The sequence below is a fragment of the Limulus polyphemus genome, unplaced genomic scaffold (assembly GCF_000517525.1).
Source record: "Limulus polyphemus unplaced genomic scaffold, Limulus_polyphemus-2.1.2 Scaffold8472, whole genome shotgun sequence".
Lineage (NCBI taxonomy): Eukaryota > Metazoa > Arthropoda > Merostomata > Xiphosura > Limulidae > Limulus > Limulus polyphemus.
In genome coordinates, this window is record NW_013674082.1 from 2353 (window position 1) to 15820 (window position 13468).

The window sequence follows — 13468 nt, forward strand, 5'->3', positions numbered from 1 at the left end:
TTTGTTTTATTAAATTTGTAAATAAAATATTTGTGTTTCATTAACCTTGTAAATAAAATGTTTGTGTTATATTAACCTTGTAAATATAATATTTGTTTTATTAACCGTGTAAATAAAATATTTGTGTTTTATTAACTTTGTAAATAAAACATTTGTGTTTCATTAACCTTCTAAATAAAATATTTGTGTTTTATTAAATTTGTAAATAAAATATTTGTTTTATTAACATTGTAAATAAAATATTTGTGTTTTATTAACCTTGTAAATATAATATTTGTGTTTTATTAAACTTGTAAATAAAATATTTGTGTTTCATTAACCTTGTAAATATAATGTTTGTGTTTTATTAACCTTGTGAATATAATATTTGTGTTTTATTAAACTTGTAAATATAATATTTGTGTTTTATTAAACTTGTAAATAAAATATTTGTGTTTTATTAACCTTGTAAATAAAATATTTGTGTTTTATTAAACTTGTAAATAAAATATTTGTGTTTTATTAACGCCTTCTTCATTATTAGTCATACTTAATTTTATATGACTGAACAACTTTGAGCACAATTATGAACAGTTCGTGTTATCAATGAACGATTGAACAAAGTATCGGTAGTTGGAAATGAGCACTGACTCCAGTATTTGAACCGATTTTGTTATTGTTGTTATATTTAAAAACAGTGGTTAATTAAAACAGAGCTATCACACACATGAAACCGCTTTAGACAATTAACACTGAAATAACGAAGGGAATAACCGGAGAGACAGACAGATCTGTGTAAAAATGAGTGTGCGTGCGTTCGAATGAGAAAAAACTCATTTCATAAAACAATTGATTTAATATTCATGAAGTCCACTTCATCAAGATAAACTGTTTTAGCACAAAGTTACAAAATGGAATCGAACTCTGGATGTTAGTTGTCAGTTCGTAATCTTACCGAGAGCCACTGTAAACACACTGTCGAAACAGATGTAGGAAGAGACAGATCAAAGTTTAGTTGGCTAATTAAATAGACAGACACAGATAATAAAGTTAAATATAAGACGTTATCTTATTACTTAGACTGAGCGTGTGTCTGTAGTGTATGAATAAACCACGAGTTATCGTATTGTTAGAGTATTTACTGTGAACTTTATTCTTTATACGTGCAAGTTTTGCATAACACGTGCTCGTTAAGTTCGCCTCGTTCTAACTGCATTTGTTCCTTTGTTATTCTCCAGGAAATAATACCTGTTCTACAGCAGTTCTTTCAATGGGATTCCAGGTGGTATCTCGAAGTTACGGCCTCACTTCTGTTTGAACGGGCCCGGCATGGCCAAGTGGTTAGGGCGCTCGACTCGCAATCTGAGGGTCGCGGGTTACCTGGTTCGAATCCCCGTCCCGCTAAGCATGCTCGCCCTTTCAGCCGTGGGGGCGTTATATGTGACGGTCAATCCCACTATTCGTTGGTAAAAGAGTAGCCCAAGAGTTGGCGGTGGGTGGTGATGACTAGCTGCCTTCCCTCTAGTCTTACACTGCTAAATTAGGGACGGCTAGCGCAGATACCCCTCGTGTAGCTTTGCGGGAATTTCAAAACAAACAAACAATCTGTTTGAACGAGAATGATCGGTCACATGAGTAGCGCCAGTTGTTTTGAATTTAAACTGTTTAGTAAATGATCTTGATGATTAAGTAGTTTCAAAGAAGTGCCAGTAAAAGTGACTATCCAGTGTTTAACAACAGCAAGTACAGACACTTCGTCTGTGAATTAATAAAGATAGTTCATTTGTGTATTACTTTGTGTCCACTCTCTTATTTTCAGTCTCGATTACTCATTACCTGGTAATAAATATCCTGATCGAATCTGCTGATCTTACCCATTGTTCTTAAGTTAATTCAGTTTTATCTTGATATATCACTGCTTCATTTTTCGTGTTATTCTCTGAGTATTTTCTTTTTCTTCTAGTACATAGGGAATACGGTGAAAGTTCAGTGAGAAAAGTGATCACGTGATAATATCTAGTAAGATCTCAATCACACGAGTGACCACCAAAGAACGAAAACTGGATTAAACCAGTTTACAGCGATCTCCGAAGTCTTCGAGTTGTTGTCATCCGATCTTCCGTTTTTAGCACTTGCGTAAAGCAGCTTTATGAAATGAATGTGTTTTTATATTCGTATTAAACAGTATGTATACCGTTAGCAACATATTGGGTTTAGATAGTCGCGCAAGAAAATTGTTCTCAATTTATGGCCTTTTATTTTATTTTTTCTAAAAACGGAATAATTCTCATCTGATTATCCAATTAAGTGAGAATTAATTAGAGTGGTCTAAAGTTGTAACAGTTTTTGAACACAATTATCAACCCACTAGATAAATAGATTTCTATTTGATGAAGACACTAGAACCAAAATCTCCTATCCTCACCACACAAAAATAAGGTATTAATCTCGAATGTCTATATCCATGCATGTGTTAATAACATGTAAAATTTGTTTGCTGAATTTAGCGAAGGCAGTTAGTCGGTGTGTGGTGACAGGATTCGAACCCACTAGATAAATAGATTTCTATTTGATGAAGACACTAGAACCAAAATCTCCTATCCTCACCACACAAAAATAAGGTATTAATCTCGAATGTCTATATCCATGCATGTGTTAATAACATGTAAAATTTGTTTGCAGAATTTCGCGAAGGCAGTTAGTCGGTGTGTGGTGACAGGATTCGAACCCGCTGAGTGGGAATCGAACGCCCGAACCACCAGGGTACGCCAGACCGTAAAGATATACAGCTAACACGCTAATGTAGATAAATGCGTTTTAAGTTTGAGTTCTAGTATGAAAACACGTGGTTTTAGGTGGAATATCAAGTCATGTAAGACGAAACGGTACCAACGTAACCACAACAACAAAGTCATGTAAGACGAAACAGTACCAACGTAACCACGACAACAAAGTCATGTAAGACGAAACGGTACAACTGTAACTACAACGACAAATTCATGTAAGACGAAACAGTACCAACGTAACCACGACAACAAAGTCATGTAAGACGAAACAGTACCAACGTAACCATGACAACAAAGTCATGTAAGACGAAACGGTACCAACGTAACCACAACAACAAAGTCATGTAAGACGAAACGGTACCAACGTAACCACGACAACAAAGTCATGTAAGACGAAACGGTACAACTGTAACTACAACGACAAATTCACAAAAACTGGAACATTAATCGTTACATTGTGTTTATTTGTTTTAGTGTAAAACTACACAATAGGCAAACTTACTGCTATCTCACTGAGGGACTTGCTATCCTGTACCTATTAGCGTACCTGTGGGGATGTGACCCCCTGTAAATTATCTATATACCTTTGTAAGCTCCAGTGTAACTCATAACTTAAGCTGTTTTATTCTCCAGAGTAAGTGTACTGTTGGGGTTCTTCTCCCCCTGTAAATCATAGGCTTTGTTACTCTTCAGAGTAAATGTACTGTTGAGGTTTCTATCCCCTGTAAATCGTAAGCTACGGTACACTTCAGGGTAAGTGTGCCTTTGGGGATTCCCTCCCCTCTACATCATAAGCTGTTACAATCCAGAGTAAACATATGTTCGGGGGCTTGAATAATTTTTTCCTCAACTGTAAAGATAAGTTACGTTTCTTTCTAAAAATAATGATATAGCATTAATTTAAAAATTAACTAGTCCTAGCACAGTTACAAACTCGGGGTAAAAGAGCATGACGTAATTATTATTATTGAAACTTTAATACTTCACTTTTCCTAATTTTTCAACACCAATAAATTTCAGAGTATTTTCTACATCAACCAATAAAGAACGTTTAATACTTTTCTGACGTTTAGGGAGTGAAGTTAGATGATTCGGTAAGGAAACCTAACACTAAGACAGTCATGTGATTGAAAACTTAAATCTCCCTTAAAGCACGGAGAAAGAAGCGTGAAATTCCACTTGCACGAGAGACCACGTGGTGTTCGTTTGCAAGACTTTTGGAAGATGTGTGCTGCTGCTGCCACTGATTATAGATACCTAAGGTGAGTTATTTTGAATACTTGTTGTTGCTGCCACTGACTATAGATACCAAAGGTGAGTTATTTTGAATACTTGTTGTTGCTGCCATTGACTTTAGATACCTAAAGTGAGTTATTTTGAATACTTGTTGTTGCTGCCACCGACTATAGATACCTAAGATGAGCTATTTTGAATACTTGTTGTTGCTGCTACTGACTATAGATACCTAAGGTGGGTTATTTCGAATACTTGTTGTTGCTGCCAGACCGTAAAGATATACAGCTAACACGCTAATGTAGATAAATGCGTTTTAAGTTTGAGTTCTAGTATGAAAACACGTGGTTTTAGATGGAATATCAAGTCATGTAAGACGAAACGGTACCAACGTAACCACGACAACAAAGTCATGTAAGACGAAACAGTACCAACGTAACCACGACAACAAAGTCATGTAAGACGAAACGGTACAACTGTAACTACAACGACAAATTCATGTAAGACGAAACAGTATAGATACCTAAGGTGAGTTATTTTGGCCCCTAGTGACTCAGCGCTGATTTTAAGATGCCTTCTAGGACGACATCGGCTTGCTGCTTGGCCCCTAGTGACTCAGCGCTAAATATTAGGACTGATGACGCTAAGAATCGGGTTTCGATACCCGTGGTGGAACAACATAGATAATGTAGCTCCGTCCTTAACAAGAAACAAACAAATATACTGTCACCTAGCAGAGAGTATAACAGGAATGGAGGATAAGTGGGGTCAAACCCTCTCTTTAGCCATAAACTTTTACAATTTATGTAAAAATATAAACTATAAAAAGTTATTTTTCTTATTCTTTGACAGAAGGTTTAGCCTAGTTTGCGCAGGAGTAGACGCTTTACGGGATATCATCACCATGTATTCTGCATCTGTTTTCACCTAGTTATGAAGCTGATCTGAAGGGAATGAAAACCGATGTTGGTTTTCATCCTGTCGGCATCGCTCTGTTCGGACTGGGACGTATCGGAACGATCCATCTTGAAAAGATAATGTGTAACCCTCGAGCTGAGTTGTTATACTGTGTGGAGGCGAGCAGAGCTAGAGGGGACTACGTACACGATAAATGGAAACTGTCAAATACAAGAATGTTGACACCGCCAGAGTCTGATGTCGTCTTCTCTGACCCAAGGTAAGTGGTTATCCCTAATCTAAGTTTAGAGGATTATCATAGGCTTATAACCATCGACTAAATACAGCTAAGTAACTTTAGAAGGATTATTATAGGCTTATAAACACCGACTAAATACAGCTAAGTATGTTTAGAGGATTATCATAGGCTTATAACCATCGACTAAATACAGCTAAGTAACTTTAGAGGATTATTATAGGCTTATAAACATCAACTAAATACAGCTAAGTAAGTTATGAGGATTATTATAGGCTTATAAACATCGACTAAATGCAGCTAAATAAGTTTAGAGGATTATCTTAGGCTTATAAACATCGACTAAATACAGCTAAGTATGTTTAGAGGATTATCATAGGCTTATAAACATCGACTAAATACAGCTAAGTAAGTTATGAGGATTATTATAGGCTTATAAACATCGACTAAATACAGCTAAGTAAGTTATGAGGATTATTATAGGCTTATAAACATCGACTAAATGCAGCTAAATAAGTTTAGAGGATTATCATAGGGTTATAACCATCGAGTAAATACAGCTAAGTATGTTTAGAGGGTTATCATAGGCTTATTACCATCGACTAAATACAGCTAAGTAAGTTTAGAGGATTATCATAGGCTTATTAACATAGACTAAATACAGCTAAGTATGTTTAGAGGATTATCATAGGCTTATTAACATCGACTAAATACAGCTAAGTAAGTTTAGAGGATTATCATAGGCTTATAAACATCGACTAAATACAGCTAAGTATGTTTAGAGGATTATCATAGGCTTATAAACATCGACTAAATACAGCTAAGTTTAGAGGAGTATTATAGGCTTAGTAGTTAACATGGCGGACTGTAACTTCGATAACCCAGTTTGCGTCCCGTTGCAGATAAATATCGCGCTTTGGAGCGGGTTTTTTTTTTCTTTTTAATAATAACGGCTAAATCTTATTGTTGGTGGCTAGGTGCCTTCCTTCTAGTTTAGAATTAGAGTCGGCTATTGGTAGGCACGAATATGAGAAACAAACCCAGACAATCATTTAGTAACAACACACGTCTCGAAATAATTTAAGTGACTACAGATAAGTCTGTCCGTCATTTCTCAAAGCGATTTTTGTGATCTTACAGAGTGATAGCTGTGGTCATCTGCACGCCTACGTACAGCCACGAGCTACTTGTCAAGAAAGCTCTAGAAACCGGTGAGTATAAATTAGGCTGTTTTATTATCAGCCCAATACAAATATATAGACACTTAATCACCACGTGTTATTTAAAATGGCGTGAGTAGAATGTAATTTATTTTTCTATAATTTGTCCTCCATGTCCTGAAACCAGGGCAACTGCTGTAATACTAAGACACTTGGTTAGTTTTCATTCTATTTCTCTTTTTTTACTGTAACATAAAAAGAAACTCAGGTTAATCGGGAAAACGTAAAGTGCGAAATGGGTGAAACCGTGAAAACGGTAATAAGTGACATGAGAAGATTTCTTTGTTTATTTATTGTTAAGCACAAAGCTACACAATGATCTATCTGTGCCACTAGAGGGCGAAATGAGAAGAAACTTGTTTTTTTATATTTAAAACTTTAAACCTAAAGCCCTTGTATTTTCCGTACTGAATATTTTTGTAGTTTAACCTGTTATAACAACCCAACTACGAAAGTAACAGTAGTAATTAAACGATATTATTTATTGTCATATATTATAGCTCAGTTGATATTTCTTCAAGTAATAACTTCTCTTTCATCCTTCAAACAGACATGGTTACTTTTTATGTTTACTCCTTTCATTAAATCGGATTGTTGATGAATAATTAAAATAAAGACTACATTGTGTAGCTTTACGATTAACAACAACAAAAATAAAGAAAATTCGTCTTGTCGCCTATCGAAAACTATTAGAACTAAGAACACAGTTCTACAACAGAACATTGTTACGATTCAAAATGAGCGGGAGGCCATAATGTTTGTTCAACTTTTAGATACAGATTTAAAGATCGATAGCAAGAAACCGAAGATTCGATAGATCACGTTAAAGTGTTATCTTAGTAAAAAAACTACCTGAATGTATATTTAAAAAGAATCTTTACATTTAGGTTTAAAATGTTTCATTCAACACGTACCTAGGTAAAGCCGTTCTCTGTGAAAAACCGTTATCTCTCAGCAGAGAGGGCGCAGCGGAATGTTACGAGGCAGCTTCGAAAGCCGGAAAACCTTTACTATGTGCTTTCAACAGGTGGGAAATATTTCCTTACGTAACACTGAAATTAATTATCTAAATAATAAAAAATGGCTTTACCTGTATACAGGTATACCCGTTTTTAGCCTAAAATTATTCATTAGTATTTGTTTTTCCTCTATCGATTGACTAAATATTTTACTCCATCCTTTGTTGTTGTTTTTACAGACGATTTGACCCGGGGTTCAAGAACATAAAAGACCGGGTAGAAAGGGGAGATGTAGGTCAAGTTCAAGTAGTGAAGACTTGTAGCCGAGATTCTCCTCAACCATCCATAGAGTACATAAAGACCTCTGGTAGGGAACGTGTAACGTTGGCGGGTTCTTCTCGATTATTTCATTAAAATAATGCAAAGACCGGTCAGCTTAATGACAACGAGTTATTTATTTCTTCAATAATGTAGTAGAGGCTACGTTCGCTTGAAGGCCTAACTTCACAATTAACGTTTCATCAAAAATTCCGAAACTAGTGATATGCCTAACTCGCAAGTAAACTTAATCAATTACTCTCTTGTAACTTTCTCGAAGGTAGAGTAAAAGCTGGCTAACAAACTGACCAACACACTCGCTAATCGATAGATAATACGGTAACAAATTCACCAACTAATCACTCACTGACGTAATCTAATTCACTAATCGACTGACTGGATTACTAACTGGTGGTTTTATACAGTCTAGTTTTCGCCATTTTTCAGGTTGAGGTACAATGTCTTATTGAAAAATGCCCTCTAGATAACAAACACCAAAATATAACTTGGTGATATGGATTGGTGAGTTGTTTTACTTGTACCCGTATACATCAGACAGGAAAGTAATTTGTAAAAGAGGTGGGGGAATCTTTGTCCCTCAAGAGCACCTAAAGCTCATACCCAAATGTATAGTTGTGTAGATAGAGGAGGATTCCTCATGACCGTTCATGGTGTACATAACAAGGAGCATGTTCGTGTACAGATATGTAGCGATTTAGAAAAGGGGGAATCCCCACACCTAGCTATTTGTGGATTTCATAAAGACCTCTGGTAAGGTACAAGCTGTGTAGTGATCCATATGGGGGCATTCCCTGGATACATTTATTGGAGCATAGGCAGTGGAACCGCCGGGGGCACGTACCCACGATTTTGACTAGGTAACAAAGTGTCCCTTTGAATGGGAAATAGAGACTCGTGTATAACAATCATAAAAAGTAGCAGTTTTAGTTTTGAATTCAATGGTCATGGTTAACACAGTAAATAAGGTGCCCCAAATCATTAGTGCCCCATTCTCAAATTCAAATATGTTCCGCCGCCTATGTTTGGGAGTACATAAAGACCTCCAGTAAGAAGTACAGTCGAATACAGCTGTGTAGTGATATAGATGGAGAGTAATCCCCATGTGTTTGTGGAACACATTAAGACCTCAGATAAGGAACACGTTCATAAACAAATGTAGATCAGGAAGATGTGTAGATCCATTTGTACGTAAAGACCTTATGAAAGGAACATGACTATACTAAAACGTGTAAATTAGCTAGGCCTAAGCTAGATCCATTTGTACGTAAAGACCTTCTGTAAGGAACATGACTATGCTAAAACGTGTAAATTAGCTAGGCCTAATCTAGATCCATTTGTACGTAAAGACCTTCTGTAAGGAACATGACTATACTAAAACGTGTAAATTAGCTAGGCCTAATCTAGATCCATTTTTACGGTAAAACCTTCTGAAAGGAACATGACTATACTAAAACGTGTAAATTAGCTAGGCCTAATCTAGATCCATTTGTACGTAAAGACCTTCTGTAAGGAACATGACTATGCTAAAACGTGTAAATTAGCTCGGCCTAATCTAGATCCATTTGTACGTAAAGACCTTCTGTAAGGAACATGACTATGCTAAAACGTGTAAATTAGCTAGGCCTAATGAGTGTATGTTCAAACAACGAGCTAGTCAAGTAGGCCTATTACATTCATGATTCGATGTGACTGACAGTTTGATGACTTTATCATAAAACTGGGACGTTTTGTGCATCCCGAAAAAAAAAATTCTTGGTGACTGGGACAAACTACAAAGAAACAAATACGGGACTGTCCCGCCAAAACCTGGACGTCTAGTCACCATAGTCGTAATGGGGGCAGTTATTAAACGGATATGACACTTTTTATTTGAAGTTAGGCATCTTCAAACGACTTATCTTGCCCAAGAATTTTTGTTTTACCCTCTCTTTTCATGTTACCTCTCACATTCACTAAACGTTGTCTTCTTAATACAGTATCCTAATACCAATGTACTAATAACCAAACCTTGAAGATCACGAGATTCTTATATCTTCCAGCGTTCGAGCTTATGTAAATGTTTAGGTGCATTCGTTATTAAAATCAAGATTTGAGTATATAAAAACAACGCCATGTTATACGTTTTACCCGTTTTTTTTTCTTTCTTCGCACACGATGTATATTTCGCTTCTCACAAACAGATGGGATGAAATCTTTCCAGGGGGAATATTCCACGACTGTGCCATTCATGACATTGATCTGATTTGCTGGATATTGGGGGAGCTACCCATCTCAGTGTCCGCCCACTCTCATGCCTTCAACAGCCTTTTCAAAGGCATCGATGACTTTGACACAGTTGGGATAATGATGAAGTTTCGCAGTGGGGTCATCAGCCTGATCGATCTCAGCAGATGTGCGGTTTATGGGTACGATCAGAGACTTGAGGTAACTACCAGATTATACCTTGTAATAACAATACTTTGATTTATATTTAGGGTATCAGGTGTAATGGCACCTCATTTTCAGAAATAAAAGTACTTACCTTTTTTTTGGGGGGGGTAGAAAGTGTGATGACCATTTGTACATATTGTTACCTCAGCAGAAGCCGGGCGACGCTGGGAGCATGCGCTGGAGTTCTAGAAAGATCGAGGAACCTGTCGAACATCCTAGCGTTTGCTAGACATGCACTCTTATAGTATATAAGACTGGTGAGAAGTGATGGCATGGATATATATAGATAAATAATTGCAGACGAACAATTGGGTCAAGCGCGGTAGAAAAGTACGTGAATCGTTGTGAATTATAGCGTGTGTTTAAGTGAAAGTTACTGTAGAAATTAAGTGAATTTCAAAGTTGTATTGAGAGGGAATAAACTAGTTTTATTTAAGAAAGGACTTGTATCGCTGAAGTTTCATCGGAAATAAAGTATACGAAAAATTAACAAACGAACAGAGACGTAACAATATTTTGAAACACTAAGTGTTCATTTTTATAATTTATTGTTAGGAAATGTCTGTAAGAAGGGACCCGGTGATTAGGGCATTTGACTCATATTCTGCGGCTCGTGGGTTCGAATCCTGTCACCGAACACGCTCACCCTTTCAGCCGCAGGAACATTATAAAACGATGGTCAAGTCCACTATTTATTGGGAAAAAGTAACCTAAGAGTTAACGGTTAGTGGCATTCCCTCCAGTCTATCACTTCTAAATTATGGACGGATAATGCATATAGCTCTCGAGTAGCTTTCCACACAAATACTTTACATATAAGCGATAGTTACTGAAAAACAACTAAGCAAGATGTATAATATTAGTAGAACTTTAATCAAGATTTGATTAATGTCCTTTGATTTGGTCTAATCTAGAGTTTGTTTGTGGCAAAGCCACATAACGGACTATCCGTGCTGTACTCACGAGAGTACCAAAAACCGGTTTTTAGAGATATAAGCCTTCAGACATACAGCTCGCTGAGCCATTGGGAATAGGGAAGGTAACCTAAAGTTTGTGAAATTTTCCGGAATCTGCTATTACTAAAGGAAATAGGCTTAAGCAGAAAGTTAGGCAATTACATTTTATTTGTATTACCACAGTCTCTAATAGTACTAGAACTGTAATGAATGGTGATAGGCCTATCACTCCGAGGTGCGAAAAATAAGTCAAAACTTCTAACAAATAATTTGGGAAGAACACAACTAGACAAAGTACAGAAAATGTAACCATTTTACATCAGTATTCCAAACTTTGAAACTATTTACCTCTCTTTTTTTAATAATTTTCATTTATTTTTAAGGTTTTTGGGTCAAAGGGCATGGTGAGCTCTGGTGACGTCAGACCAACGGGCGTAGTATCACACTGCTCCAATGGTACTACCGCTGTGCCCATCTATTACTCATTTGCTTCCCGTTATGGCGATGCTTACTCTTTTGAGATAGACCATTTCCTCGATACTGTCCAAGGTAGTATTTTATTTATTTTGTGTTATTTAAATTTATATAAAAGATTAATATAAACTGGCAAACACTTTGCTTGTGAGGAAAGTAAAAAAAACAAACTGTGTGGTTTAGACATATAGTAATCATTACCATAATGTAATTATTACAGGTGATAGTATTGAACATAATCTAATTATTACAGGTGATAGTAATCATTAACATAATCTAATTATTACAGGTCTCCCAGTCCATTTAAAAAAAGGCTAAATACTTTGGGTGTAACATGAAGAGATATGTTTTCTCCCTAATTTCTTTGATAAACAACAGTTTTTCCAACCTGGACCACTCATGAAAACGCAATGTTGGTCACTGTATTACTGTGGTATTCTCTGATGAAACTGATTTCCGCGAGAAATTACGAAGTAAATCAGAATTTAGCTAAATGATTAAACTTAAGCTAAGAGAATAAACAGACTGGATACGTGATGCAGAGTGTAAAACTATAGTTACACCTAAAAGCACAAACACAGTATGTGTACTTGCTTTACAATACTAGACTGTTGTCTTCTATTGGATCAGTGAATTAGTCAGCAATTGTAGTCTCTCGATATATCTTTCCATCATTTGGCTCACATTAAAAACCAATTAGAACTATGTAAATCCAATGCATTTATTCATAACGACTGGTGCTACCTACGTGACTGGTCGTTCTTATACAACATAGTGGAGGCTGTAACCTCCAGATATCATTTTCTTGATCAGTGAAGATTATTGTTGTCGTTCACCTATTATTCACAAAGTGTGAAATTGCAGCAATATACCTATGGGCAAAGGTAAATTTTATTTACTTGAAAATAAAAATGGTAACTAGAAAGTAAACAACTAAGTGTGTTTTTGGACAAAGTATTTATGCAAATACTGAATTCAGACTAAATGTAAATTTGTACTATTGAAAATTCCCACATTATTAAAAGAAGGTAGAAAATATAGAGTATGATTACATACTACAGTACCATATGTTTCCTATTATCTTATTTAATATGTATTCTTAATGTAGAAAGTCAGTAAAGGGAGTCAATTAGCTGCTCTCTTCGTAGTTTCTCATGGAACTAGATCAGTCATGGATGTTGCATGTACTTTCTCGTGGGAAATATTGCTGTAATGTCGAACAAACTGTATAGAAACTAACAGTGATCATTCCCACTGGCAAGTCATGTGATGTTTTAGGGATACAAAATCCCTTGTTTTGAAGTGGCCATCATCTGGTGTATAGTACCTGTACTCCAAGAAGAATGACATCAAGTTATTAGTATATAATGCAATGTTTTTTCAATCTGAAACTTGCATTTCTTAATTAAGAATAGGATTCGGGATAATAACTTAAAATTGTATATTCTATCCAGTAAAGACGTTACACTATCACGTCTTTAATCTTGATTGTTGTTTGTGTTTGGAAATGAAGATTGTGTTTAACTTGTGTCTTATTCTTTCTATCGAACACATTCGAGGTTAAGAGGACTAAGATTTTTGCTTTGAAATACATTTCCTGGCGAACCTTCGGTTATTGTGCAATTCCAACCTAATCAGTTGATGGGAAGCTGGAAATACAGCTTTATTAATTAGTACATATTTCAATAACTTGCTGAAAAATGTTAACTGTTGGTATACAAATCCCAAAAAGCGGAAATTTTACAATTTATTGCCTAAAAATTTGTCTTCCCGAAAACGTCAAAAATACATAAACGTGTGGCTCATGTTTGGTGAACAAATATAGATTTTAATACATTTTCACCAAAAAATAGGATCACTTTAAAAACAGGCAGGCCTGGCATGGCCAGGTGGTTAAGGCACTCGACTCGCAATCTGAGGGTCGCGGGTTCGAATCCCT

At 35.9% G+C, this 13468-nt stretch overlaps 1 protein-coding gene across 2 annotated transcripts in view; it reads left to right on the plus strand.

Moving 5' to 3' along the window:
* The first annotated feature begins 3917 nt into the window (after positions 1-3917).
* LOC106475363 (inositol 2-dehydrogenase-like) overlaps positions 3918-13468 on the plus strand; it is a 10544-nt gene continuing 993 nt past the window's right edge. The window contains exons 1-7 of one of the 2 annotated variants that reach the window (XM_013936050.2): positions 3918-4027; positions 4930-5175; positions 6292-6362; positions 7290-7398; positions 7570-7697; positions 9870-10093; positions 11439-11604. In XM_013936050.2, coding sequence (XP_013791504.1) covers positions 3990-4027; positions 4930-5175; positions 6292-6362; positions 7290-7398; positions 7570-7697; positions 9870-10093; positions 11439-11604 — 982 coding nt within the window. In that variant the 5' untranslated portion in view covers positions 3918-3989. Of the gene's footprint in view, positions 4028-4850; positions 5176-6291; positions 6363-7289; positions 7399-7569; positions 7698-9869; positions 10094-11438; positions 11605-13468 lie in introns of both variants that reach the window. The other variant, XM_022379492.1, reaches the window with a different exon arrangement.